Genomic DNA, 27,310 nt, shown 5'->3' with positions numbered 1-27,310 from the left:
CACAGTAATTACTTTTTCCAACCTATAAACCTATTGTGAACCCAGGAATTTCAATGGGCACATACATCACGTACAGTGAGAAGAAAAAATACAAAAAGCTGAAAGAAACTTGAGCTCTGCTATGCTTCTAATATGTTTAATGTTATTGTTCCATTAAATCCCTACCCTTCATGACCCCAGACATATTAAATAACATTCTCAGGGCTGAAGAAATGCTTCAGACTTCTAATTTTACACATATTTTTTTCCTCCTGTGCTCTCAGACCTCTAGATGTGTTATATATTGAAAAACCTCTGTAGAAAATACTCTGCAGTCTTTTTCCTGAAGGGAGGCTGCAGGTAACTGGGCTCACATGGAGCTCTGTTTGCTCTTGACAGTTTTTCAAAAATAGTTTTTGCAGCTGTATCATTTTTCATGTTTGCAATTTGTGGTGAGCAGACAATGCACAGTGGAGCCTCAAAGGGATAAAACATGACAGATAGCATGGGCTTGGCATGGCAAAAATGCTCACACCACTTTCTTAAGAGCACAAAGGAATCTAGGCCATGCAGGGACAGAAAATATTCATGGTGGTATAATTTCTTAATGAAGATATCTTTAAAAAGACACAAAATATCACTGCAACACCTCATTAAGGACATCTCCTGCTTTTTTAATTGCTGTGAGGATTTTTTCTCCCTGCTGTGACAACAGCATTGACCATGTTAACATTGGCACTGGGAACTCTTTTGTTGTGCTGTCAAGTACCTTTTAATCTTTCAATTCTTGTATGTCAAGTCAGGTTTCTACCTTGAGGATGAACCAAACCTTATTTCTGGGTCAAGAATTTTGTTTTATCTGCAGTGTAAATTAGTGACAGGAGCTTCCAGAGCTTGCCTCTCTTTTCACACCATGACTCATTTGTTTTTCTGTGCAAGCCCTGCTTGTTCTGGATGATGGAAAAACATTTCTGCCCAACAAGCACTGCCACTTAGCCACTGTGCATCAGTGTTCATCTGCTCTCTACATTCCCTATTCCCCATCAGCATCTCAAGGAGGGAGACAAAGATGAATTTCAGTGAGTCCCACCTTTGCACCCCTGTGATTCCTGGGGCTGTGTGCTGCCTCCCGTGCAATTCACTCCAGTATGGAGTGAAACCCTCCTGCTGAGCTCCGTGAGATACTGCTGTATGTGCTGGATTGTACATTAAATGCCTCTCTGTACATTCAGTGCTAGGTAGCACTAGAACTCATCCTGCTGGTTTAGTAGGGCTTCCCTGCCCTGTAACAGCATTTCATTAATGTGGCTTTATTTACAGCCACCTCCTAAACAATAACAACAACAAGAAAAAGAATAAAAGAATAAGAATTAGAATAAATAAGAATAAGAATCACAACAGCCTGTGAATCTGAGCTCAGCACCCATCTCACCCCATCTCCTCAGCCACCATCCCAGGGGACAGGAAGGGGATCAGTGACACCAAAAAGCACAGGTGGGGAACACATCCTGACAAATGTGCTTACACTAATAGATTTTTTTCCATTTGCTTTTCCCCTGGTGACAGTCACCTACTTACTGGGCAGAGCAGGAAGTGATATTCTGAATTGCTGAGGGAAATTTTCCCAGTTGATCAAACTCTTATGTGTTTTGTGCTGATCAAAGATTCTCTTCATGTCTCATGCATTTGAAAGCACAAAAGAATGAATGAGAAAAGAGCTATTCTTCTGAGCTGGTAGACAATGAAATGATGATTGGTGAGATTATGCCTTGACTTTACTGTCAGCACAATGTCAGTAAAGGCAGCAGTATAGAGAAGGTGCATTTTGAGATATTAATGCCACTAAAAGAAACAGAAAAGCCCCCAAAAAGAGGAAAATGTCTAGGTGTGTTATTATTTTTATACTTTAGTGGAGAATAAAATGAATTTTTCATATTCTTGGATCACATTATTTGCCCGGATTATTCATCCCTTCATATCGTGTCTGCTTGTATAGGCAGGAGTGGTAACTCAATGTTTTGCTCAGGTGAAAATCTCTTTTTATATTTATTTATTTTTTTATTTTATTTTATTTTTATATGTAGACATCTAGTGCATGGGATGGCAGGAACCTTCCACTGGTGCTGCTCCTAGCAAGGGACAGACTTTTCACAACCTTTTTACAAATGTCCTGACCAGTGTAGAGGAATTAGAAGTTGCTTCTTTGTCTTTTAGCAACAGTGCTGGTTTTAATGGTAAAGCCTAAAATAGGCTTTCAGGGCTCTGGGTTGGTTGGATTTTTAGTGAGTTAAAAATGAATTAATTGTGCTTAGTAAAGAAGGGGCTTCTAAGCTGAGGGATCTGCAGGGTGTTCATTCCCAGGTCCTGGCTTGGGGATGCTCTTTTCAGGAATGGAGCCATTTGCCTTGGTGTGTTTGTCACAAGTGTCCCCCCTCAGAAAGGGACTCACATCAGCTGCAGCAGGTGTCCCTGGGGTGGTTTTGCCTTGATCATGGAAGAAGGGGAAAGAGCAAGGCTGGAAATAAGCAGGGGAGGGAGGCCAGCACGCAGGAGGGCTGTGGCTGTGTGATCACAAAAGTGCATTTTGAATATCATGTTAAAGCAATGTCTGTCAAGAATGGTTTAGGTCTAGCTGATCTCACCCTGGGGCCAGGGGATGGGCTAGGTGACCTCCTGAGCCTCCTTTTGCTTCTCCACTGGAAACAGAAAGAAAACCCACCTCAATACACTGTGTCCCTGTGGATTTTCATACCCTCTTCTCCCCACTGTCCTTCTGTGCCAGGTAACAAGATATTTATACATACAAATGTGCTTTCAGAAGCTTATTGTTATTCTCTGCATAAGTTTATGGTTTATATTAAGCTAACTGGTCCTTGAGCATGTGCTGTTGTCAAGCTCTCTCCGTCTGCTCAGGAGAAAAGTGCTCTGGGGCTGGCACACAAGAGCATGATCTGGGTATTTATCCTTTTGGCAGTTTGCTAATTATTCCTATTGCTATCACATCCCTGCTCGAATTTCTGTCTCTCTGCCACAGTAAATATTCTCTCATTTTTCCAAGCTGCAGAGCTGCTACTTAAACTGGAGAAGCCTGAATATCCTGCAGGGGCCCATATTGTCATTTGGTTGATAGCAGTGAAAGGGGCCAAACATCCTTTCTGTACCACTCAAATTGCATGTCTTTGCATTCCTGCGTTGGCCACTCATTTTCTGGCCCATATTCTGCTCTTGTAAACAGCTCCTATGGTCCCTGGGAGTGCTCTTTGTAGCACAATGCTTTGATAAAGCCAGAGCCATCAGCTGCCAAGGCTCCATAAGGAGGCAGAAATAGGCACCAGATATCTCTGCTGCTGTAGATGTAGCTGCATTAGCCGTATCATTTCTCGTCCTAAGGACTTTCTAAGCCATTAAAATGTATTGTAAAATTAAATGGTGTTTTTCCCACCTGTTCTAACTGGTGCCAAGTGCATTGAAAACCCTCCCAGAGGATACAACTCTGCATGCAAAATCTCAGTGCCCTCCTAAGGACTGCAGTTGCCTCAGAGACACCTTTCTATTTCTTTTTTCTTTTTTTTTTTTTTTTTTTTCCCATGGGCTGCCTCCTTTACTTAGAATAATAAGCTTTAGATGATCTCAGGGCACTCTAGATCCCCCTGCTGCACAATCCAATTTGACATAAGTGTTGCATGGAGGGGAGGGGAGGGAGGGAAAAAATCTTGCAAGCAGACACCGGACTTTCAGTCTGAGTTTCCCATTAGTACAAAGAAGAAGTTCATCAGTGGGGGCTTGGGAGATTTCATGCCTGTCTGTGCTGGAAGAAAGGCTCTCTGGAATTGATGGAGCATCTGTGCTGGATCAAGGGGCTGCTTGTGACTTCCCAAGTCCATTCCAGGCCATAAAATCATTGATACTGCAGCAAACTGCTGAGTGGCCACCTTAGAGCCTTGCAGTAACTATCCTTTTAGTCTGGTATTAGCTATGTTTTATCATTTAGGTAACACTGTGTATGAAATGTTAAGCCTGCAACTGGGCTTCAGGACAGGTATTTAAGTGCTCCACAGGAAGAGAGGAAAGCTGCTTTCCAAAGGAGAAGAATAGCAACCTATAGCTGTGGGTGGACCCAGTTAATCTCCTGTTATCTGTTCCCATAGCCAAATTATGCTCCTATCAGTGTTAGTCCTGTCCCTGCCAATGCAATTACAAAGCCTCACTGGTTTATATCTCTTAGTGAGTTTGCTGCTGCCCAATTCCCCTGGCTGGGTCAGGCAGGGGCTCTGTCTGCAAAATGGCCTGACCCAAGCAAACCTGCTCCCTGCTGCTGCAAAGCTCCTTGTCGTGCTCCCTAATCATCCCTAATCCCAGCAGCTGATTCCCCTGATTATGTGTCAGAACACGAGGGCAGCCTGTTTAAAAGGAGCTGTTTTCCAAGCAGCAGCACTTCCTCTCCTCAGTTCAGAGATGTGGGTTTGACACAAGAGGTGCCTCAGAGATGGCTCTGGACTGCAGCATGGGAGGACAGCATGTGTCTGTCAGGATAGCACTTAGCTCACTTTGGGCTCTTTGCCCTATTTTCTGCCTTTCTGGCTGCTGTACAGATAATAGGACCCCTCCAGAGCAGAGGAAGTCTGGCACTGAGCAGGATTCTTTCGAGTAATGCACAGCCCTGGTGGGTATTAATCCTGGTAGTTTAGGCAGGTGTATGGTAGTGATCCTAGAAACTAAATACAGATTTCCATGGCAGAGGTTTAGTTTTTATAATACTATTTTCTGAAATACCAGAGTGTCTGCAGAGCCTGCAGTTGCCCTGTGCTGATTTGGTTCGTGAACAGCAAAAAGAAAACTCCTGAGAAGTTATTAATGTTGAGGCTGGGGGACCAAGTAATTGGCAAAAATAAAAGAAAAAAAATTACAGAGGCATTGAAGAGAAGCTTGAAATATAAATATGAATAATTATTTCTCAAGATTGAGAAATAATTTCCAATTATTTCTGAACACAAATGACTATGTTGATTTATCCAAATACTACTGAACACCCAACCAGGTCCCAACCATTGCTAGAAAGGAGCTGACTCACCAGATTTATTCATGACTGTTCATTTATCAGAGCAGCTTTCTCTCTTCTGTTTGTAAGCATGACTCACTTCTATAGCCACCAGATCAGATCACAGTTGCATCTTGTCTTGTGTCAACACAAACGTGTCCCTGTCCTGTTTAAAATAATTCTTTGCTTCCTCTGTGTTCTCTGAGTTGTGCCATGGTGGGAAAATCTTCATGGGCTTTGATTCCCCTTAGTTCTTCCTTCTTCCCTACACGTGTTCCCGTGCTGATTTGTCTTTTCCTCATGCTGTAATTGGGCTGGTGCCACCGTGTAATTTTTAACTGTGTGCAGTATCAACAGACCTCCATCTGTCTCTCCTCCAGAGCTTTCCAGCCTGCCGTTATAAATATCTGCCAAATCCTTCTCCACAGAGAGGATCACCAGATTCCAACTGTTTGCAAAATAAGAGCTACTGCCAGAAATCCTCTCCCACCGTCTGCAACCTGTGCAGAACCTGTCCCTGCTCGGGGTGGGATGGCACTGCTGGCACTGGGGAGTTCAGAATGGAATTCATTGTCCCTCAGAAGTTGTGGTGGTCTCTTGGCTCAAGTATCTCATCATATGTGTCATTTTATTAGACAATAACCTTCAATAACCATCAGATAAAATCAAACTAACTTGTATGTAGGGGTAGGCGTTTTTTCCCTTTTAAAATGCAATTCTGATTTAAAACATGCATTGGTGTGGATCAGTTCCAGTGTTGTTTTAAAAGATGTTTTACTTGACCTGGAAGGGTCTGGGAGTTCATTCCCCTTTCCCAGCCTGTCACTTAGGGGCTGAAGACTAGTTACCATGATCTAACTGAATGGACTTGCTGAGAGAAGTTTAATCTTCCACCTCTCTATATTTTTACATCAGAATAAATCATTAGAATAGGCAAAAACCAGACTTGATTAGATTGTGCACAATTTAAAAAAAAAAGGCAATTTTTAGCATGGATAAAATAAAATTATATATCAATGCAGTTGGATAAAGTAAACATTCTAGATTATGATGTAGGTGCCCTTTGACACTTGAAGCCATTCCCATATTCTCTGTTAATTGGTTCAGAGCTCTGTCAGACTGATGTGGCTTTGTGAGTTCACTTGTGTTTCTTGGGCTCCAACCCACACACACGTTAGTGTTTGCTGGTGCTGTGGCAGCTTGCTCTGCCTGGGGGATTCCCAAGGAACCTCTTCAGGTACTGCTGCAGACATCAAATTAAAAATAAATGTCTGTTTGAGTAAAAACCTGCCTAGTTAATATTAGATCCAAGAAACCAGGTTTCTGTTATAGCTGTGGAAGATTGGCGTAAGTCAGCACAAAGGATTTTTCAAGGTTGTTTCAGGGGAGGGTTTCATGTTTGGATCTGCTGCATCTTAGTTCTGGAGAGCTCTTCAGGGGAATATAAGGAATGTAAAGCATCTTGGGGAGCTGGCAAATCCTCCTTCCAGTCTACATTCTGAATAACATGGTATTTTCAAGAGGCAGAGAAGTGGGTACCACGTGTTGGACATGGGCATGGACCATGTGAAAAGTGGCTTTTTGTAGAGGGAAGCACCTTAAGCACTGAAGAAACTTGGGAGTTGTTTCATGATGTGTCATCAGGTTCAAAAAACACTGGTATTTCCATTGTCTGTATTGCACTGTGGATTCGGTGCCCATTTTTTGAAGGTTTTAGGGCAATCATTTCCATTATTTCCTTAGGAGGGTGTGCAACCAATTAATAATACATTATGACAGCAGGAAAATATGTACACACAAGCCTGAGCCTGCAGGACAGCTGTACTTATTCTCAAATGAAAAATATCCTCAGCCCTTGCTGGGGTGGCAGGGAGCACAGTGAGCAGGGCAGGGCTGTGCTTGCCAGGCTGAGATCCAACCCCCAGCTCAGTCTGATTTTCTGCAGCAAGATTTTCTCATAAAGGAACAGCCATGGTTTCTTCTAAAGTGTCCAGGAGATAAAAAGCAGATGGCATTGATTAGCTAATTAGTAATATTTTCTGCACCTTCTCTGTTGTTCTTGATGTGCGTGAAGTTTGCAAAATCTTGGGGTGAGGATTTGTTGAAGAAATCAACTCTTTTAAAACCTGGAGAGGGAAGGTTACATACAAATGTATAATTTTAAGGCCAGAAGAAATAGGTTAATCTTTTTTCTTTGAAATAATATTCAGGGCTCATTCCTTCATTTTTTAAGGGAATATGCACAATGAGCTTGCAGCTCTCCTAACTCTTGTCTTGACTGCTTAGCGAGAAGTTCTGCTCTCCCCTATTCCTCTTTGTGGGTGTGCTCCTTCCCCTTTTGCATTTCTTATGGAAAATACTATTATTCCAAGCAAAATACTATTTTTTATTTTATGCCAGGCTCTCTTTTAGCTTGTGTCCTTGTGAACTCTTTGTGTCCTTAGCAGGACTTCTGCCAAGTGTTGGCCACCTCCATGGCCACTGCTGTGACAATGGTCAGTGCCATTTTGCCAGAGCATCACTGGGGTGTTTAAGGTCACTCTGGCCTTGGGTTCTGTTGGACGCAAGTACCTTGATGTTGTTCATCATTTAGGGCAAGATAGAGTACCTTGCTAAGATGTTAATGTCTGAGAAAGGATATCAGGCTTTCAGACCCTGCTGGGTGCACAGCAAAATCTTCATACATCCAAAAACCACAGCACTTATCTGGTTTCTCCAGCAGCTTGGAGAGCCCCAGGTGGGTTTGTGGGCAGACAGCAGCTCTGGTAGTCACAGTGGTGGGCAGACACAGCTTCAGGTCCCCAACAACCCCAAAATTAGAACTTCAGGGGAGGTTTGAGCTCTGCACCAGCATGATCCCAAAGCCTCCCATGCACCAAGGTCCCATGCAGGAGCTGTATTTTATTTGCCAGCGGGCAGCACGCAGCAGGGAATGAGAAAGAGCTTTGTTTTCTCTTCTGGAGAGCTGTCCTCCCTTGCAGATGCTCTGCAGGCAGCTTTGCTGTGCTTATCTCCCTCTGAGGATTTCAGAACAGGTAGAGGTGGAACCCAGATGTTGCATTGGTCAGCTTCTTGAGCTGTGCTCCATCCAAAAGGACTGGAAGGTGCTTGAAGTGAGACAGAGATTTGATCCGCTCTTACACAGAGATTTGTATTTTTCATGTTCTGTGGTGTGGAAGCTTTAGCCTTCCTATCAGAATGACATTTTTTATTTGTTCCTAAACTGAAGAAACACCAAATTCTGCATCCTCTCTCAAGAACACTCTTGTTAATGTACTTTGAAACATGACAAGTGTTGTGGCCATCAAACTGCAATGATCCTGTTCCTTCTGAAATGAGAAAAACATGTCACTTTTGTCTCTAAGTAATACAAAGGGAGAGGCATATTCTAGATGGGAGCTGCATGGCTGCCAAAGATGAAAGAAAAATGTTATTACTTTTGGAAATTTCATAATTACAGTTAATGATAATTTAATGAAATGACATTGTCTTCACCGCTATCGCTAATGAAATGTTTGAGAGTGATAAAACAGATCTTGTTAAATAGAGCGAGAGTTTTGAGTGGAAGAGCTTTGTGACAGCACACTGCCTGCACAAGTCTTGAATTCCTATTTTTTTGTTAGAGTAGCTCAAAAAAGAAGATTAAATGAAGGCTGCATGGCAAATAATGCACAAATGAGGTATTTAAAGGTCTTCCATTAGGCAAACAATACTGAACTCCTGAACAGCATGTTGATGACTGAGCACTGCTCCTTAGGAATGCTAACCCTTCATTAAAACACTTCCCTTGTTTTCCTTTGCAGGCAAACCAGAGAACAAGAAACCCCGCCTGACTTTTTTTACTTCTCAGACTATGAGAGACATAATGCAGAAATAGCAGCATTTCATCTCGACAGGCAAGTGGAACTGATTTACATTAAAAGGGGAAATATTGTGATAAGTTGCTGCACTTGGCCATTCCTGAAACTGAATTACTTTTTAAAAGGGGAAAGTGGAACAAAGGTGGGCAAGTGCCATGAATAAATGAAATGGCAGATGATGAAAGAGTAAGTTAATAATTAGGCAATGCGACTTACTCTGGGAATGAGAAACCTGGCAATAAGTAATTCTCAAAAAGAAAGAGAATTTATATTGAAGAGAAGCTGAGAAATTAATTTCCCTTGTGATCTTGCAGTAGATGTGGAGAAGACCCATCTCCCAGGGAATGTGTCACTTTAGTGTGACAGGAGCCTGGCTCACCCCAATTAGCCCCAGGGCACAGAGATCCAAAGGGGGAATGGTGCATTCAGAGAGGAGTCCTTGAGATGGAAGGGAGTTCTGGATTCACAGCAAAAAGCTGGGACTGCCCCACATCAGCAACATATTTGTGCCACAAGTTGGTGGGAAGGAGAGGACAGTGGGGGTCATCTCATGCTCCTGTTGCTGAAAATGTCCCTCCTCCAGAGTCAGTGCAGAGCATGGTGGATGCCCCAAGACTGCAGCCCTCCCTGCCTGCCCAGATTAAGGGTGGAATTAGTGATTTATTTACTAATTAGTGATTAACAGAATGTCTGAAAACTGTGGCATTTCACTGAAGCATCTTTCACACTGAAAGGCGAAGAAACATCACTTCAAAAGCACAAAGCTTTGGGGCCACAAATTATTTGTGGGTTTGTGTAGCATTGCTGCCTTCTGGAATGATGGCTGGGATATGGGAACATGTCACTGGGTGCCACAGGGTAGGTTTTCCAATTCTGACTATATCCTTCAAGGATCTTCTCTATTTCATTGTTGTTGACCTTGGTGTTGATCCCTTCTGCTTTATATTTTATATTGCTGTTTTAAGCAGATGGTGCTGTAGAAAAAAAACATCAGTGGAGTTCCTACGGGGGGTGTGTTAAATATCCACACACTAAGCAGGAAAAACAGTTGCTACCCAATGAAGGAAATCTGAACAGCAGACAGTGGATATAAAAATCCTGCCTATGGGGAGACTTTGTATGGGGTCTTTGCTCTTTTCCTGTATCTCATAGCAGTGCTTCACAGGGAGGTTTTATGATCTATGAAGGAGGGGGAGTTTGGGGTAGGGAGAGGCTCTTCTCCCAGCCTTTGCCTGTGGGAAGATTTTTGGTCTCAAGGAGATTGTTTAGGTTGGTATAAGGGTATTAAAGCAGAGAGGAGCAGAAGGAAATAAATCAAACACATACTAAGGCTGTCAGAAAAAGAATTACATGGTGTTTATGGAGGAAAGAAGCTGAAATCCCATTCCCCAACTCACTTAAAAACTGGTGAGAAAAATGCATGTCATAACAATCATGAAGTAGCACAAAGTGAAAAAATAAATTTTTGTTGTCTCTGGTCTTTGGAATCATATGTATCTTCATTTTTAACATGGAACAATGCCCTCCATACTTTTCTTGTGTTTTACTCCACACTACATAGGCAATGCAGAGCTCATCACATTCAGGACATATTTTATAATACACTACATGAGGAATTATCCAGTTTAAAGTGACGGGCTTTATACTCCTTAAAGCCCACAGATAAATGTGCCTTCAGAGCGTAATGAAGCTTCCTAAAACTTGTAACTCTCACTACACTTTAATCCCTTCCATAACTCGCGTCTCCTGTGCCTCCTGCAGGATCCTGGATTTCCGGCGCGTGCCCCCGGTGGCAGGCAGGCTGGTGAACATGACCAGGGAAATTCGAGATGTTACTCGTGACAAGAAGCTGTGGAGAACATTTTTCATCTCACCAGGTAGTCCTGGAAATAACTCTCTGTTCTCTCTATCCCGCTGAACACGTACTTAAGGAAACGATGTGTAGATTGCTTAATTGCTCAGATATTTCTAATAAAACTGTCTTCTGGAGCTTTGAATAAAAATAAATGTGGAGACATAGCTTACAAAGAAGACTTTATTGTTTTGAGTTGAGTGCCTTTTCCCCTTGACAAATTATCTGCAGAGAGAGGCTTTTATGTTCACCAAAGTGTATTCAAAAAATGTTTTATGTAGAACAGTTTCTAATGCAATTTTTTCTGGTGTTCTCAGTTTATCCAAACCCTTATTACTCAGCTCATTAGTTATTCAGGTTGGGTTTTTTTTTTCCCCATTGCAATGTGATCTGTCACTTCTGTTGGTCAGATGCATTTATTTGTGGGTTTGACTGGAGTACCAAACCTAATTTCTCCGAGCCATTCAGGTTTTATTACAACAGGAGTTTGGACAAAAAAATCAAGAAATAGATCTGTAATATATCCTGCTTGCAGCTCAAATTCTCTGTTGGGCTGAAGTAACCTGAATTGCTCCCAGTGCTCGCTCTTTCTTTGAGGGCTGACCCAGAAGGTGATACCACTCACTCCTCAGCCTTTCACAACATTTTGTGGACCAGGTCAACCATTCCACAGGATGGGAATTTTACAAGCACAGGATAAAACCCTATCCTGCTCACCAGAATATACAACTGGAATAGGGAAAAATGGACAAAAGTGGTAGCATCTCTTATTTAACATCTGGGATGCTGAGATGGAGAAATTAAGGCTCTGAGTTAAGGCACAGAAATATTTAAGTTTGTTCTTACATATAGAATTTATAGGTTGTATGTTCAATTTAAAGCACAGTGCCATGTTCCAGTAGTTGAATTCATATTTTTTCAGCTGTGTGCAAGTGTGCTTTGCTGATCTGAGGCTGTGGCTTGTGTAAGAGGCAATCTGGAGCAGAAACCTCTGGAGATCTCTCCCTTGCTCTGTGTGTGATTGGCCAGGAGCTGTTTATCCCAGATCCCTAAAGTCGAGATCCAAAGACTTAATTACAGTTTCTCCCAATGTAACTGTAATTTTTTGCTGTTAGCTAGAAACCGGGGCCCTGTCATTGCTGAGCTTTTGCTCTTAAAATGTTTATCACACTTTTCTGATCCCCAATAAAGTCATTATTACAGCTGCTACTTTTAGCTTCATATTTATGTTCAGCTCTGCAGGACACAGTTGAGCAGACAGTTATTTATTCCAGGAACTTCACTTGTAAATTACATTACATAATTGCAGAAGGTTTCATTCTACCCAGTATTATGAGCATTCCAATTTTACATGCATAGTTACAGTGACAATAGATGTTCACCAAACCTGGGGGACACAACATTTCTGCATTTGCTTACTTGCTTTCCCTCCTTCTTTGTTTCTCTATACTCTTTTTTGGTTTTGGCTTGATTTTTGTAGGTAAATATGTGCAAAAAATGGCAAAAAATATTTTATCTGAGCACAAGGTGCTTTGGCTCATTTTGAACATAAGCCATTTTATTCCTATTTTGGCAAGTAAGATGTGGATTAATGGGTTTGTTTGATTTTGTTTGTTCCTAGTGTTCCTATTTCAAGACTTAGGGATGAACTTGAATTATTTCTGAGAATTACAAAACTGTTCTCAAGTACTGAGCAGCTTAAATCAGCCAGAGCAGGGCAATACAGAGTTAAGGCTGCCAGTTTGGATGAAGATCTTTATCTTGCCATTATGAAATTCCAGACATCCAAGCATAATCCTTTATTCAAATTTATTTAGAGGTCTCAGATAAATTCAATTAAAATATTTGATTAACTATGAATCAGGCTTTTCTGGAGAATAAAATGCTCAGGCAATTAATTTTCCTGTCCATTTTACATTTCCTGAATCAATATACTTTGGTTAAATCATGTTGGTTACTTGTCAGAGTTCTTCCCTACAAGTCCCCAGCTTAATTAGTCAGATTCTCATTAACATATGCCCAACCTCTGTCTTGTATTTCACACTGACTTTAAAAGGCAGGCATTAATTAATGCTTAATGAAAAAATAACAAAGAACCTAAATTAAGCTTTTAGGAACAACTTCCACAAGGCCAGCAGGCAGCTCAGGCAGCAGAATGAGGGCAGGGAAGGAAGAGAAGAGGGAGGTGCTGGGGAGAGACTCATGGTCTGGGGGGTGAGGATGAAGAGGGAATAGGGAGCCTGAGGAAGGCTCAGGGGCTGACTTGTCCCTCTGGCAGATGAAGGGCAGCTGGGGCTGTTGGTTTTGAGGGAGAGATGCCTCAAAATGTGAGAAATTGAGGTGTGACCCTCCAAACCCCTGGTGGTTTTGAGGGAGAGATGCCTCCAAAGGTGAGGAATGGAGGTGAGACCTCTGGGTACATGCACAAACCAGGCTGTGCACCAACATTAGCCCGTGGAGGACCCTCTGGGACTGCCTTTCAGGTGGCTCTGTCACTGCATCTCCATCCCCAGCAGTGACAATTAATGGCCATGGGGACACTTGGTGCCTGCTGGCAGAATATTCCTCTCCATGCACACACACACAGCTCTAAAAATTAAACGAGCACTAAGTGAAATTGATTTTATAGGGAGATGTTCCCCTTGGGCTGGGAGCCCTTGGTTTGCACCCTGAGAGGGTGATTATTGATGATATTAATCAATCACAGGACCATGGAATTCACTGAATTGGAGGGGGCCCATCAGGGTCATCAAGTCCTGCTCCTGGCCCTGCTCAGGGCACCCCAGGCATCCCACCAGGAGCACTGTGTTATCTCCCACACCAGTGTGGGGATGTGTTGGAAGAAACCTCACTGCATTTCCACTTCTGGGCCCCCTCCCTTGTCCCATCAGGCGTGGAAATCAGGGCCAGGGAGCCACAGGCAGCTTCAGAGCACAGCAGCATCCCTGCTCCCATGGAAAAGTGACAATGGCCGTGAGCAGGCAGGTCGGGGGATGCATTAGGCTGCACTCAGAGAGAAAGCAGATTGCAGAAAAGTGCACTTTCAGGCAGTTTGGACTTAAACATGAGAAATGGAATTAGGTCAGTAATTATTTAAATTAATTTTACGTCCTTTGCAGCAAGGCAGACTGCAGTAGCCCTGCTACTTTTACAAATGAATGGTAATTTGCTAGGAAAAAAGAGACATATTAATGATGTCAGCCTTCATTTTGGAAGTAATTGAGGCAGCAGCTTAAAGAAATCAATGTTACACAGCTAGTAAGCACTATGTTTTTGTTCATATTAACCAATTCCAAGGGATTATGGATTTTTTTTCCCTCTCAGCATACAATAGAGTTCAGAATTACCTATTATTTTGAGCAGGTAAATGAAAGATCTTTTCATGCATTGCTGTAGTAAATATTCAGGCTTCTTCCCAGTACTCCAATTGCATATGCTTGCTAAATGTCCTCTATTAACAGTCATGCAAAGCTGAATAAAAGAATTGCTCCGTCGAGCAATTTGCTTCAAGGTATCCCCCCTTGTTCCTTTTCTTCCTGAGAAGAATTATTGTTCAGCTATCAGGAGGATGCACAGAGAATTTGCAGATGAGTACACAGACACTCTGGTTCTTAATTGTTGTAATTAGTTGGAGTTTCGATCACCAGACCATGATTTTTGCCTGCATTTCATTACAAACCACATCCATTCCTCCTCAGATAATGAAAATCAGACACTGCAACACGGGGCTCTCTTGTCTCTCTGGTGCTTTGGGGAAACAATTTTGGTTTGTAGTGAAGAAGTGTTTTGCATGTTGGAAATGCTCAGCACTTGGACATCCCAGCATGTATAAACATCCCTCCCTGTCTGGTTTGCCAGCACTGCTGTTGTTGCCATTCCTGCCCACCCTGCAGGAGCACAAATTCCTGGCTGTTGCTCCTTTTGCAGGTGTACTTATGCAAGAAACACCTTTATCTATGAGAGGAACATATGGTTTGGGCAATTTCAGTGAGAGGAGAAGGGCTGTGCCCCAGTGGGGAGCTCGTCTCCCCTTTCTCTCTGGTTTTTGCTTCGAGAAGCCAAACCCTGCTCTCAGCGTGGGATTGCCATGAAGCGCTGGGCTTGTGTCTCTAGCTGGAATTTCACCCTCAGCCTGCTGTGCAGAATGTGGGTCACCTACTTAGGTTTCAAAGAGCCTTGCTACAGCACCTTGAAGTCTTAAATGAGATCTGTGCTTTTCTATATTTGGTGCCTCTTTTTTTTTTTCCTTACATTTTTAAGAAACCTTAAAAATGAATGTTTCCCCAGATAATTCAGGCTGCTTCGTCTTACTGCTGGTATGTAAGGACTAGGGCAGACATAATAAGATGTCTGTTCTGTATCAATCAAGGCAGTTATTTCTTTAGCTTGAGATTCAGCATCCTTTCACCTCTGCTATCCCCAGAAATTGAACGGGAGCTGCAGGGAGTAGGTACCACAGGTCTGAGCCCATGGGGGGAATAACTGATGGCAGAAAAGGATTTACCATTAAATGTAACTTGTCAGTGAGAAATACACTTGTGGTTTTACTGCAAGTTCACTGTCTTAATGGCAGGACACACCTTGCCATTGCTCAGGGCCCTGGATGCTGGAGCAGGCAATGGGGCTCTGTGGAGGATCAATAGTGGAAGATGCTGACAGGAATGAGTGGGATGAGTGGCAGGCAGCACATGTGCTCACTGCACAGCCCTGTTTGCAGAGCAGCAAACACCAAAGCCCCCAGCTCCCCTCAAGATTTACCTGGATACCAGTGTGATTACTGATTAGCCCCAGTTGCTTTCATTGACAATACAGAGCAGGGTTTCATTGTTCCCCAAGCTGAATGCAGAAGCAAACTGTTAAACAGAGTATTTATCTTCCCACTGAGCAAAATGCTGTGTTTAATACAACTCCTTTTTCTTGAAAGGTCAGATTTACATAGTGAGCAGCAGAGGCTGTGATGGTGTGGGGGGTGTTTGCTGGGACTTTTGCTCTTTACAAAACTGATCCTGAAGGAGATAAATGAGCACTGGCTTCCTGCTGCCAGGTGGAAGTCAGGTCATAGAAACCCTGGAAGATAAGTTATCTCAGGCAGTCAAGATAAATCTGCATGGTTCCCTCCCTCCAAAGATGAGGGGGAGATGCTGACACAGCTGAATTAAAGCCCAAGGCCCACTGCAGCTTCAAATCAGCAGAAACACAATTTTTAGGAGAGGTTATTCTTCATTTATATCTCTTAAAAAACACTTAAATTGCAAACTCAGAAGTACAGATATGTTTGAGTGATCCCTTCCTTCCTTTTGTAATTTCTGTTCTTCTTTTTCTCTTCCCTGAAGTACTTTTCTTTTCCTTGAGTAATTGTCAACAAGCCTTTTGGCCACAGAGTAAATATTTGTGGACTTAGCCAGGATATATTTAACTGCTATGATCCAGCCCTGTAAATATAAATATACAGTTTGGGCAAGTTGTTCCTGAGCATGGATGGATGGGTGGCCCTTGTGAGTCAGCCAGAGCAGGGTGATGCAAAAGAGCTGTTTTAGGGTAAAGGAATCACAACTTCATGGGCAAATCAGGTGGCTATCAACAGAGAAAGCTGGGACATCAGTGGGAAGCTGGGACAGGTTGTCAAGTAGCAACACATCAGCCTTGTAGTGTGGTTATTTGGTATAATTCCATGGTTTAACAGCCAGCCCCAGACAATGCAGCTGATTAATAAAAAGCATCAGGAGACCTTTTGCTGTTCCATGTTCCCCTACCTCTCCTTCCTCAAACACAGCTCCTTGCTGTGTTCCTACCTCCCTCCTGTCATCCCCAGAGTTGTCCCTGTCCTCCTGACTCACCATCTCCCCCTGGCAGTGCCCATCTGCACTGGGCACTGTGCTGGGTGTGGGATGTCACAGTGCCATGCAGGGCTGTGTGCTGCAGGGCACCACTGCCATGCAAACCCACACTACCTTCCTGCGACAGGCAGAAAATCACCTCCTGCTACTCCCAGCCCTTCCTGCTTCATTTGCACTGAGCCTGCCCAGAGGGAGAGGAGCTCAGAAACAATATTTGAATTTAGAGGCCTTGTGGGGAATCAAGAAGCAATGTGACTTCTCAGCTTCATGCATTACCATGAGGAAAAGGCACAGCCTTCCTCTAATGACATTTTATGTGCATAAAGCAATGTCACAAGAGTTGTAGCATGCTGGCAAGAGCAGCAGTGTGCTCCTATTCCTGTGCACAGTCTGGTATTGGTGGGCATTGGGGATGAGCTGCTCTCTCTCACCTTCAGTGAATTCCTGTGGGCAGGATGTTCTTGTAAAGATGTGGGTGTTCCTGTTGGTACAGAAATATGTGGTGGTAGTTTTGGGGAGGTTTTAAGGTAACACACGGTCCAAAACCTGCTGCCGATTCTTTTTCTGTGGTTGTTGGAGTAATGTGAGGTGTGGAGGAAGGAATTAGTGTTTGAGATGTGTGCTGACAGCGTTATGTCCGTGCTATTTCCACCTTCCATGCACACCCCCACAGGACTCTGGATGGTAAATAATTCTCCTTGCAAAAACTGCCAGTTCTTCTCATACCAGCAAGGAAATGAATGAAATGTTCTCTGGTCTTAAAGAAACAAGCCAAGATTTTGAGAAGTGACTTAATCTTGGGCACATGCCACTTGTTCAGCTGTGGGATTTGGGGTTCCAGCCTGGGGTAGCAAATAGCTCTCAAGGAATGTATCAGTCTGGGAAAACAAAAGAGAAAGGACAGGATTAAAAAAAAAAAAAAGTTTGGGGAATATAAATAGGCTGGAAATAGTCACAAAGAGCTTTGCTCAGGGCGTGATCCCAGCCACTGAAATAATGTCTTTCTAGTGTTTTCAGTGGAGGAAAACTATGTGTGGTAACAGGGGTTTGGATTTATTTCTGCTCCTACATACATCAGTGCTTTTATGAATTCTCAATACTAATTTGAGTGTAGGCTTTAAAGCTCTTTTCCTCTCTTTGCCAGCCAACAACATCTGCTTCTACGGGGAGTGCTCCTACTACTGCTCAACAGAGCACGCCCTGTGTGGGAAACCAGACCAGATCGAGGGGTCCCTGGCTGCTTTCCTGCCTGACTTGTCCTTAGCAAAAAGGAAAACCTGGAGAAACCCCTGGAGGCGTTCCTACCACAAGCGCAAGAAAGCAGAGTGAGTAGTGGGGAGCAGAGCTGCACAGGGTGGCAGGGAAATAACCCAGTCCTGGCCCCTGGGAAGGGACAGAGCATTTCACATGCCAGGAGCTGCAGTTTGTGCTCCTGAACCCAAATTCAGTGGCACAGCTCCCTCATGGGACAGGTACCTCCAGTGGCATGGACAGGATGCAATGGGACCTGTCTGAGTCCTGTCAGAGGGATAAAGATGCACTGATCTCAGCAGCACTGAGCTGTTTGCACCATATCACTGATGGTGCAGCTAGTCTCCTAAATCCTGAAGCAGATAGCTTTCAGTCTTGTGATTTTTCTCCCTTTTTCATCAGTCACAATCTTCCTTGCTTGCCTGCATTGCTGGAATTTGCTGCCTCTACCTGACCCTGCCCTTAATCGAACATGATAAAAGTAGATCTTTGCAAAATAACATTTTTTTGTCACTTTCAGTAAGCTCTGTGTGTCTCATAAAATATCAAAATATTGCCTTTTCCAGATGGGAAGTTGATCCAGATTATTGTGAAGAGGTTAAACAAACACCCCCATATGACAGTGGGACCAGAATTCTGGATATAATGGATATGACAGTTTTTGATTTCCTAATGGGTATGTTTCATCTCTTTCAAAAATTAAATGCAACATTTAATTAGAATAAGAACCATTTCTTTCTGCACTGCTCTGCATAGCTCAGCAGTTTGCTAAAGCGTGGCTGAAGCTGCATTTACAGTATGTGCTTTTCTAGATGATTATGGGAAAATGCAGATTTACATGGTTATGTATTCCCATCAGTGCAGATTAAAGGAACAAAGATGTTCAGAAATGCAGAGTGGTGATGAATGCAGGTCAGGCCAGTCTCCTTCACAACAGTGAAGGGCTTCACAGTTTGCTTTAGTGAGTGCTTTGCCCCTATAATATATGGCTCCTGGATGCACATGCAAGGACTGCTCATTATGGTGCTTTGTTTTCATCCTGCAGGAGTGTTCTCTATAAAATGTCAGAGTTGGGGAGGAAGAGGCATTGCTATATCACAAAGGCAGCTGTGGATTGTATCAGGAATTTTTCTGTTTATGTAACCTGATCTCAATAAAATAATTATTTACAGCCAGGTACTAGCGATCCATTCCAAGCCTAATTCTCATTCTCATATGAAACCTTTGCTGCTGCAGCAAATACACCTCTAAGTTGCCAACCTACATCTTTGATCCTTGGGCATATGCCAGCATGGACACATTCTGTGCCATTGCCCCCACTGAGATTGCTGCACTGGGCTGCAGCAGGAGAGGCCAGGTGACAGCTCAGGAGCCATATGTGGCATCTATAAGTAGCTCAAGACCCCTGCCAGGGAGACAAAATTCATAGCTTGGCACCAGTGCTCTGCACATTGGCCTTAAAAAGCAGCTCGCACAGGGAGAGCTGTGCAGCTGTGCAGATCAGCACCATCCTGGTCCATATTTCACAAACATGAAGCTGTTCTGGCTCCCCAGCAACTGGGGCAAACTTTTTACCAGAGGAAAACCAGGATGCTTGGTTGGGGTTCAGGAAGCTGAATGCAGTATTAACAAAGTGATCAGGATTAACACCCCTGCTCAGTGCGGGGCATTTTCTCCTACCCTTGCACGTGTGAAATGTACCATGTCTGCCTCACACACCCTGCTGAGCCCAGGCTGCAGCAGCAGGAGCACAGCTGCCCTGCAGGTGCCCAGGCTCCCCAGGCAGCTGAGATCTCTTGGAATGGAGAGGGGGTTCCTTGCTGTACCCCAGGAGGGGTTGCTGGAGGAGGGGAAGGTTGGCTTTGCCTCCTGATGGTCCTTTTAGAGCTCAAGTACAAAAGGCCCAGAGAATTTGAAAAGCTGCCAGAGGTTTAACAGCCCTTCCAGTATCACAAACTTTGGGGTGTCTGCTGTAGGAGCTCAGCAGGTTTGCTGCTTTCTCTGCTCTGCTTTTGGGCAGCACTGGGCTTTTGCATTGTCCTGACCTGCAGGCTCAAGCCAAAGTAAGAATGTTGTTTTTCTTCTCTTTGTCCCATAGGTAACATGGATCGACATCACTATGAAACCTTTGAGAAGTTTGGAAATGAAACTTTTATTATCCACTTAGATAATGGAAGAGGGTAAACACCTTTAATAATCCTTCTGGGGTTAAAGGAAAAAAAAAATCAGTATTTAAAACAGCCTTTGTTACATTCTTGCTTTTATCTTTAAATAGGTTTGGAAAATATTCCCATGATGAACTTTCCATTTTGGTGCCTTTAAACCAGTGCTGCAGGTATGTTTTCCCTCTGGAGGTATTTCTTGGTTAGTACCATGGTTTCCACTAAGAGGACTGAAAATTTTTGATTGAATCTTTCATTGCACACTGTGGAGAGAAGGAGATGGAGTGATCCTGCCCAGCTAGCCCTGAGCATTGGCACTGCCACATTAAATGCTCTTTGGGATCAGGACCTTGTAGGAACACGGCTGTGAGATGTTGGGAGAGAAGCTTTAAGACAAAATAAGATGCCATGGAAGTCAAGTGACAAAATCCTACCTTGTTCTCATGATTCTCAACAGCTTTCCTTGGTGCCCATGTTCAGGGTTTTCAGAGGGTGACATTCAGAGTTTCAGCTTTGCAGGGTGAGCCTGAGGAGCCCCTGCTGCTGTCACACACATTCCTGCTCAGTGCCATGTGTGTCACACGTGTCATTCCAAGGTGGACACGGCCCTGTGAATGCTGCACCAGCTCCCCTTGGTGTCTTTCCAGGTGAGGGATGTGAGGGCTGCCTGCTCTGCCGCGTGGATCTGTGCTCCAAAACCTCTGCACCTCTGAGGGCCCCCAAAGATCAGTGACAGGTGACAATGCCAGCTGCTCACTAGGACTGTGACAGTGCCTGTGCCTGGCTCTCCTCAGTTCAGATCACAGAATAGGCTCTTACACTATTACTGTAATTCTGGCCTTTTAGCACTGTTGAGATCAACAGTGGTGGAAATAACTGATTTGCATTTTTTTTTCCTCCTTTTCTTAGAATCAGGAAATCTACCTATCTGCGATTACAGCTGCTAGCCAAGGAGGAGTACAAACTCAGTCTCCTGATGAAAGAATCTTTGCTAAAAGACAAAATAGCTCCAATCCTGTACCAGCCTCACTTGGAGGCCATGGACAGGCGGCTGCGGATTGTGCTCAAGGCTGTCAGTGACTGCATAGAGAAGGATGGCTATGACAACGTGGTGGAAAATGACTTTAACACTGATGTTAACACTGTTGCCACTGAGAGGTAGTGAAATGGCAAGACTACGTTTTTACCAGCCGAGTCAAGAAGATTCAAAGAAGGAAAAGAAACAAAAGAACAACAACAACAAAAAATAAAAGTCTTGCAAAAGACTGTGTATGCTACTTTGTGAATTCAGTGAATTCAGAAATGAGATATAATTGTTCCCAAAGTAGGTAAAGTGTAGACTCTGCAAAGGAATAGTTCATTAAGAAAAAATAAGTCTAATGTGATGCTTTTCATTAGTTCCTGAAGAGAGATTATGAAAAGATTCAGAAAATACTCAATCATGGACAGACAGCAGTCTGATAGCAAAACACCTCCTGTCCTTTTTGTATAGAAAGGAGGCCTTTACTTAATATTTTGTATTTATATATGGTATATCTATGAAACCCCAGACCTACCTTCCAAATTTAACTAAGAGGGACAGCATAGTTTTGTGACTCACACTTTATTTGTGGTGACAGTCCACTTAGTATTTTGTGTTAACCCTTTAAGTGCTCTAATCCACTGTATCTTATTTAAATTGAATGCTTATTTTCCCCCCAGCTACTCAGCATTTAAAGGGTTAAGGCATTATGAACTTTTAAAGGCAAAAAATAATAATAATAATGATAATAATGATAATAAATACAGGGGTTACCAGAAGGGAATTTCACTAATTGTGCTTTGACAGGAATACTTGAATGTTGGTTTTACAAAGTGATGTAAAATGACAAGTTGTACTATTTGTCCATAAGGAGGTGGCAGCTCTTATCTTTCTAGACTATCATAGCTGAGCTGCTACTTTTCAATTTTGCTTTTGATAGTTTTGTGTAAATATATACATATATGGGTAAAAAGCTGCTTTCAGCAGCTCTAGGCTTACTTTTGCAGCATTTTTGTGGAATTGTTTGCAACGTGGTAAAAGTGCAATAAAGATATGCAAAATGTGTAGCCATCTTGTCTAAATGGATTAATTCATCTTGTTCATAGCAAAGCTCTGTGCACCAGCCAAGTGGTTGTTTAAATTGTCATCCCCTTTTGCAGAACAGCAAATGGAGCTGGAGCAGGGAATTGGTGATTAATTGGTGATTAATGCACACTGCAATGCCAATAAGGGCTGGGGTGTTGAAAAGGGTTAAATCTTTCCTATGAAAGCATTGTTTTGACTGTCATTTCAGCATCCCTTCCTCTTGCAGTTATGGCTGTAGAAACAAGATGTGGAACAGCACCTCTCAAAGATTATGCCTTGACATGCTGCCCAGAGGATTTAGAAACACCATTGCCTCTGACTTGGGCTGCAAAAACCTTTGCACAGCCTAGAAAATCCCAGCCTAAATTAGCTAGAAACATGGTATTCTTATCCAAATAGCCTTGAATCATGCTCAGCTGCGTCCATTTAAGATTTGTGGAGACTCTCAGCCCAAAAGCAAGCTATAAATTGAACACGTGGCTGTATTTGACTTGTGAAAACATGGTGAGGTACAGCAGGAATCCCTCATCACTCCTCTGGGTGAGGAGAGAATTTATTGTGACAGTGTTCATCACAACTTTAATTCAAAGCTGCCATTTATTTCGTTTAATGTCTTTTTTCCCAGGGATTCATAACCATATACTTTAAAAGCCAGGTAGACAAAAATGTAGACATTTCTGCATATTAAAATTATGAATGAGAGAAAAAGCTGCTATATAAGCTCATTCACTTCTTAGGTTGATATATTATCACTAAAAAACACATGTATTTTATATTTTATTGCCCATTTCGAATTCCCATGGTTCTCACATACATGGCATACAAAGACAAGAGAATATCTCAAATTGTACAGCTGTTCATGAACTTGGAAATTTTCTGGTTTATTCCATGGCTTTTTATCACCTTTGAAGACCCACCTATAATGACAAAGATTCCTCTGCAACACAGCACTGGAACTGCAATGTTCTCTTCTCGTTAGTCAAAAAGAAAGAAAAAAAAATCAAAATATGGGAATATAAAAAGGTGAAATGGGCAGTATTATCCTTGGTCTATCTTCAATGCCTGGCTGGGGTTTTCCTGCAGGTGCAGCTTCTCACCATGAAGCAGAGGAGCTGTGGAATCACCTTCCCAGGGCAGCTCTGCTCTCTCCTTCTGGGCTCAGCTCTGCAAACCTGGTTTGCTTTAGGAAAGCAGCACTTGGCAGCCTCTTTGTTCAAAGAGGATCAGATCAGTGAAGGTCTTGGCTCTTTAGGGGCTGGGTATAGGTCAGGGGCTCCTGCCAGGATGGTTCAAGCTTCTCTCTCTGCAGAAGGCTGCCTGGTGCTGTCAGGGATATGAACTTACTGTTATGGACCTGGTTCTGAATTTCTACAAGCAAAATCAGTAGGTTTTTATACATTAAATGTTGCTAAGTAAGGAATAGGTAGTGTTTGTACAGGGTGTAAAGAACTTAAGGTCATTAATCCTTGCCACATTGTAAAGAGTTCTGAAGGCCTCCAGTTTCCTTCTCCTGGACTTTGATGCTCCCCCTTGTAAGCTCTGTGCTGCAGCTTTCTAGACTCATGAAAATTCTTCTCATTTCTAGTATTAAATCAAGCATACAGAAAAGCTGAAGGGGAAGCTTTTCTTTGGCATGAGACATGCACATACCTTGGGAGGATGGAGACCCTGGCTCACATGGAGGAGAGGTTTCCTGGTGTCTCTGATGAGAAAATGGGTTGAATGAGCCCCACGTGGGCCATGCAAGCCTGAATTCACTGCAGGCTGCTCAGGAGATGGATGCCAAGAGCTGAGCCCAGACCCCACCTGTGGTCAGGGCAGCTGAGGACACAGCTCATCTGCAGGATGCTGCAGGACTGGAAGGGATGATTAATTAATTAATTAAAAGGCTGTGCAGTTACTCCTCAGTATCTACCAGGAAGCTCTGGTGTGTTTGCATTCCCGCTGCCAGGCAGCTGGAGCTTTGACTCATGTTCATTTTCTAGGATTTTGGGAAGGGAAAAGAATTATTGCCTTGTTCTGCTATTCCAATTTTATGTGGGCAGGGGTGAGTGGGCACGAGAGACAGGAAACTGCAGCCAGGGAGTGAACTTGGGGTTCTGCCTTGCAGTTCTTGGGGTAACACAGCCCTGAAGATGGCTCTGTGCAGCCCAGGGAGGGGCAAACCCCCACTTTTGGGGTGCATCTGCATTGCCCCAAGACACAGCTGGTCTAAATTCCTTGTGGAAACCTCGTGGGTTTGCCTTTAGGCAGAGGATGTTGCTGTCTGGCTCTGAGAGGGCTGTCATTGTGTGTTTGGTCAGTAATCAGGAGCTGGGGAGGATTAGTGTGACGTGGTGCAACATCTCTTTAGGAGCCCTACATATTTACGAGACAAAAATGTTCACTGTAGGAAGATAAATAAATGTCAGAATTCAATTGGTTTGTCTCTGAATCTCAGAAGCTGGTGTAGCAGCAGGGCCCAGGCAATTAACACACTGAGAAATCTGAGATAGCCTGTCAGGGGCATAATGTGTTCAGCACAATAAATACAGTATGCACAATAAATAACAGATAAAAATAGATCATATATTTCTAAAAGCACCTAATTACAACAGTATCTGACAGCACAGAATAGTTTACCGTATTCTCCTGAGTAATTCAGAGGAGAGCTTCATTTGTTTTTGTGGTTTTTCTGTTATTTAAGCATCAAAGGGAAATTGCAGGCAGAAAGCTCCCATTGTTTGAAGTGGGTATCAGTGTTGTGATCAGCAGAGGCTGTGATTTACACACAAGCTGGAAGCCTGGAGCAGATTGCAGTGTAAGCAGCAGCAAGATGTGCTGTGTAGGAGGAGGGAAACTGGGATTTCAGCCTGGCTGCTGCCCTTGGGCACTGAACTGAACATGAACTTCAGCGGGAGTTCCAGGGAGGAGCATCCCAAGGCTGCTCTGGTTCCATCTGCTGGGCCTGAACGTGGTGCAGGTCCGAGGGGGACACCCTGCTGTCCCCTGCACTGTGGCATTCACATCCTCTGAAAAATTCCTTTGCCCAGAATTTGTCTCCTGGGAAGCTGAGAAGACTCAGAGAAAAAGGAAAACAATTCTTATCTCATTTGCTTCTCCTGTGTTTTGCTCATGTGGGATGTGTTTGGGGATTGTTTACCCACAAGTGTTTGTTCTGTTAGATTCTGCTGTGAGATGTTTTGACTTATTGGTCAGTTGGGGCCAAGGTGTGTCAGGGCTCTGGAGAGAGTCACAAGTTTTCATTATTATCTTTTTAGCATTTAGTAAGTATCCTTTCTGTATAGGAAACAATACTTACTCAATGTCAAAAAGTATAGTATACTTTTTAGTATACTATACTTTTAGTATAGTATAACATTCTTTAGTTAGTAATTCTTCAATTAAGAATAAGAGAATTCTTTAATATAATATATTATTCTTTAATATAATATAGTATCATAAAATAATGAATTAGCCTTCTGAGAACATGGAGTCAGATGCATCATTCCTGCCTTCACTGGGGCATTTCTAGCAAACAGAATAGTCCAGCAATGGCTTTGTCCCCTTGGCACATCCAGGGGACACCTAATGACTGCCAGCAAGGCTCTTGTGACCCCAGCCTGAAAGTGCTGAGTGTCCAGCTCAGAGCTGGATACACACTAGAGCGCTGATAATTTGCATCCTGAGGGAGAAAAGTTTTCTTCTAGCACTTACTGTATAACCACAAAGTTCATTTTCCAGAAATTATTCCAGCTATCAGTTGTTTCCACAGAGTTTCTTGCCCATGGTTGTTTATTTGGGGCTCAATACACAGAAATAATTGTGCACAAGGAAAATTCTTTTGAAAGTAAATTGAGTGTTTGGAGGAAATTTTGAGTGTTGTGGGATGAGTTTTCACATGGAATTTCAAGTTATTACCAGTTGGAAGCTGCTGGATTTCTTGAGAATAATATTTTTATGCTTAAAGTCTTCATAGGTAGCCTCCAGCCCTAACTCTGTCTGACCAGATCAAACTCAATTATCTGCTCCCTTCTCCATTTGCATCAGTAAAGTACCACTTCAATGCTTTTGGGGGCTGGCTAGAAAAAAATTAAAAGCAATTCAATTTGGTGGGTCAAAAGACTCGAGAATTGAGGTCAGCCAAGTTCTGGCCATGGTTAGGAATGAAGCATCAGCAAAAAGGAGGCTGTTGATTTGGCAGCAACAATTCCTCTTCCCCCAATGCAAGGGCAGGGCAAAGATTTGTGTCTAGGAAAGAGCTGCTGGAATACCTGCTGCTCCACATTTTTAGACATATTCAACACTTTCCATGGTTTTCTATTTATGCTACTCTGATGTAATTATGATGACCAGCTAAGGGGGTTGCGAGCAGGATGGGGGGAATGCTCACATCTGTATCCAGTCTTCTCTGTGAGGATTTGGGAGATCAGCTCCTCTCTTTCAAATGACCTTACTACACAATCAGCCCCATCCCCTGTCACAAATAACTTGTGTTAAACCTTGAATCTTGCTCAGGTATGGGCCCAAACCCAGCAGCTTGCAGATGGAATCAGCAGCTGGAATCAAAGCAGAACATCCCAAAATTGGAGATGTCAGGTCAGAGCACTCTCCATTTCCGTGAATGTGGGAATCTGGGTCGCGTTGTGCCTTGGCCACAGTCATGAATTTCATTAGGATCTCATCATAAACTCCTCTGACACTTCTGGAAAGGTGCTGGCTGATGGACACACACACAAAACCACCTATAGCATCTGCTAGCTGACCTTGACAAAACTTTAAAATACATCCCAGGGTGCCTAAAGACAGAAAATTTTAAATCTCAGCCCCCCAGCTGCTGTGGCTGTGCAGCACCAGCCCTGTGTCCCTGGAACACGGTGATCCTGTGCACCCTGGATCACTGGAGCACCTGGGTGCTGCTGAAGGTGCCATAAATCAAGGCAGGACAACAATCTGCCAGCATCTTCTGACTCCTCATGCACACATAAATGAGAAATGAGAGCTAAAGCTGAAAGCAAAATGTGAGGAATGCAGCTGATGGAGCTGGGGGAAGAAACAACCCAAAAATGACAGTGGCAAGCTGATGGCCAAATCCATTCTTGTGAACACCAACACCTAAGGAGCAGCACTTATTCCTCTGATCAGTCTGAGCTTTGGAGATGGAGGACAAATTGATTGTAAACTAAGCAAATCAGGCTATCCAAAACTGCAAAGTGCTTTCCTTGTTGCTTTTCCTGGTAGTCCT

General features: G+C 43.2%; 1 protein-coding gene across 1 annotated transcript in view; it reads left to right on the top strand.

The window, feature by feature from the left end:
• FAM20C (FAM20C golgi associated secretory pathway kinase) overlaps positions 1-22,067 on the top strand; it is a 55,436-nt gene extending 33,369 nt beyond the window's left edge. The window contains exons 4-10 of the mRNA XM_005487458.3: positions 8,821-8,913; positions 10,639-10,754; positions 17,711-17,891; positions 18,384-18,493; positions 19,916-19,997; positions 20,093-20,152; positions 20,889-22,067. Coding sequence (XP_005487515.3) covers positions 8,821-8,913; positions 10,639-10,754; positions 17,711-17,891; positions 18,384-18,493; positions 19,916-19,997; positions 20,093-20,152; positions 20,889-21,141 — 895 coding nt within the window. The 3' untranslated portion in view covers positions 21,142-22,067. The remainder of the gene's footprint in view (positions 1-8,820; positions 8,914-10,638; positions 10,755-17,710; positions 17,892-18,383; positions 18,494-19,915; positions 19,998-20,092; positions 20,153-20,888) is intronic.
• Positions 22,068-27,310: the final 5,243 nt, after the last annotated feature.

This window comes from Zonotrichia albicollis, chromosome 16 (genome assembly GCF_047830755.1).
Source record: "Zonotrichia albicollis isolate bZonAlb1 chromosome 16, bZonAlb1.hap1, whole genome shotgun sequence".
NCBI lineage: Eukaryota > Metazoa > Chordata > Aves > Passeriformes > Passerellidae > Zonotrichia > Zonotrichia albicollis.
This window is presented reverse-complemented; position numbering and strand designations above follow the sequence as displayed.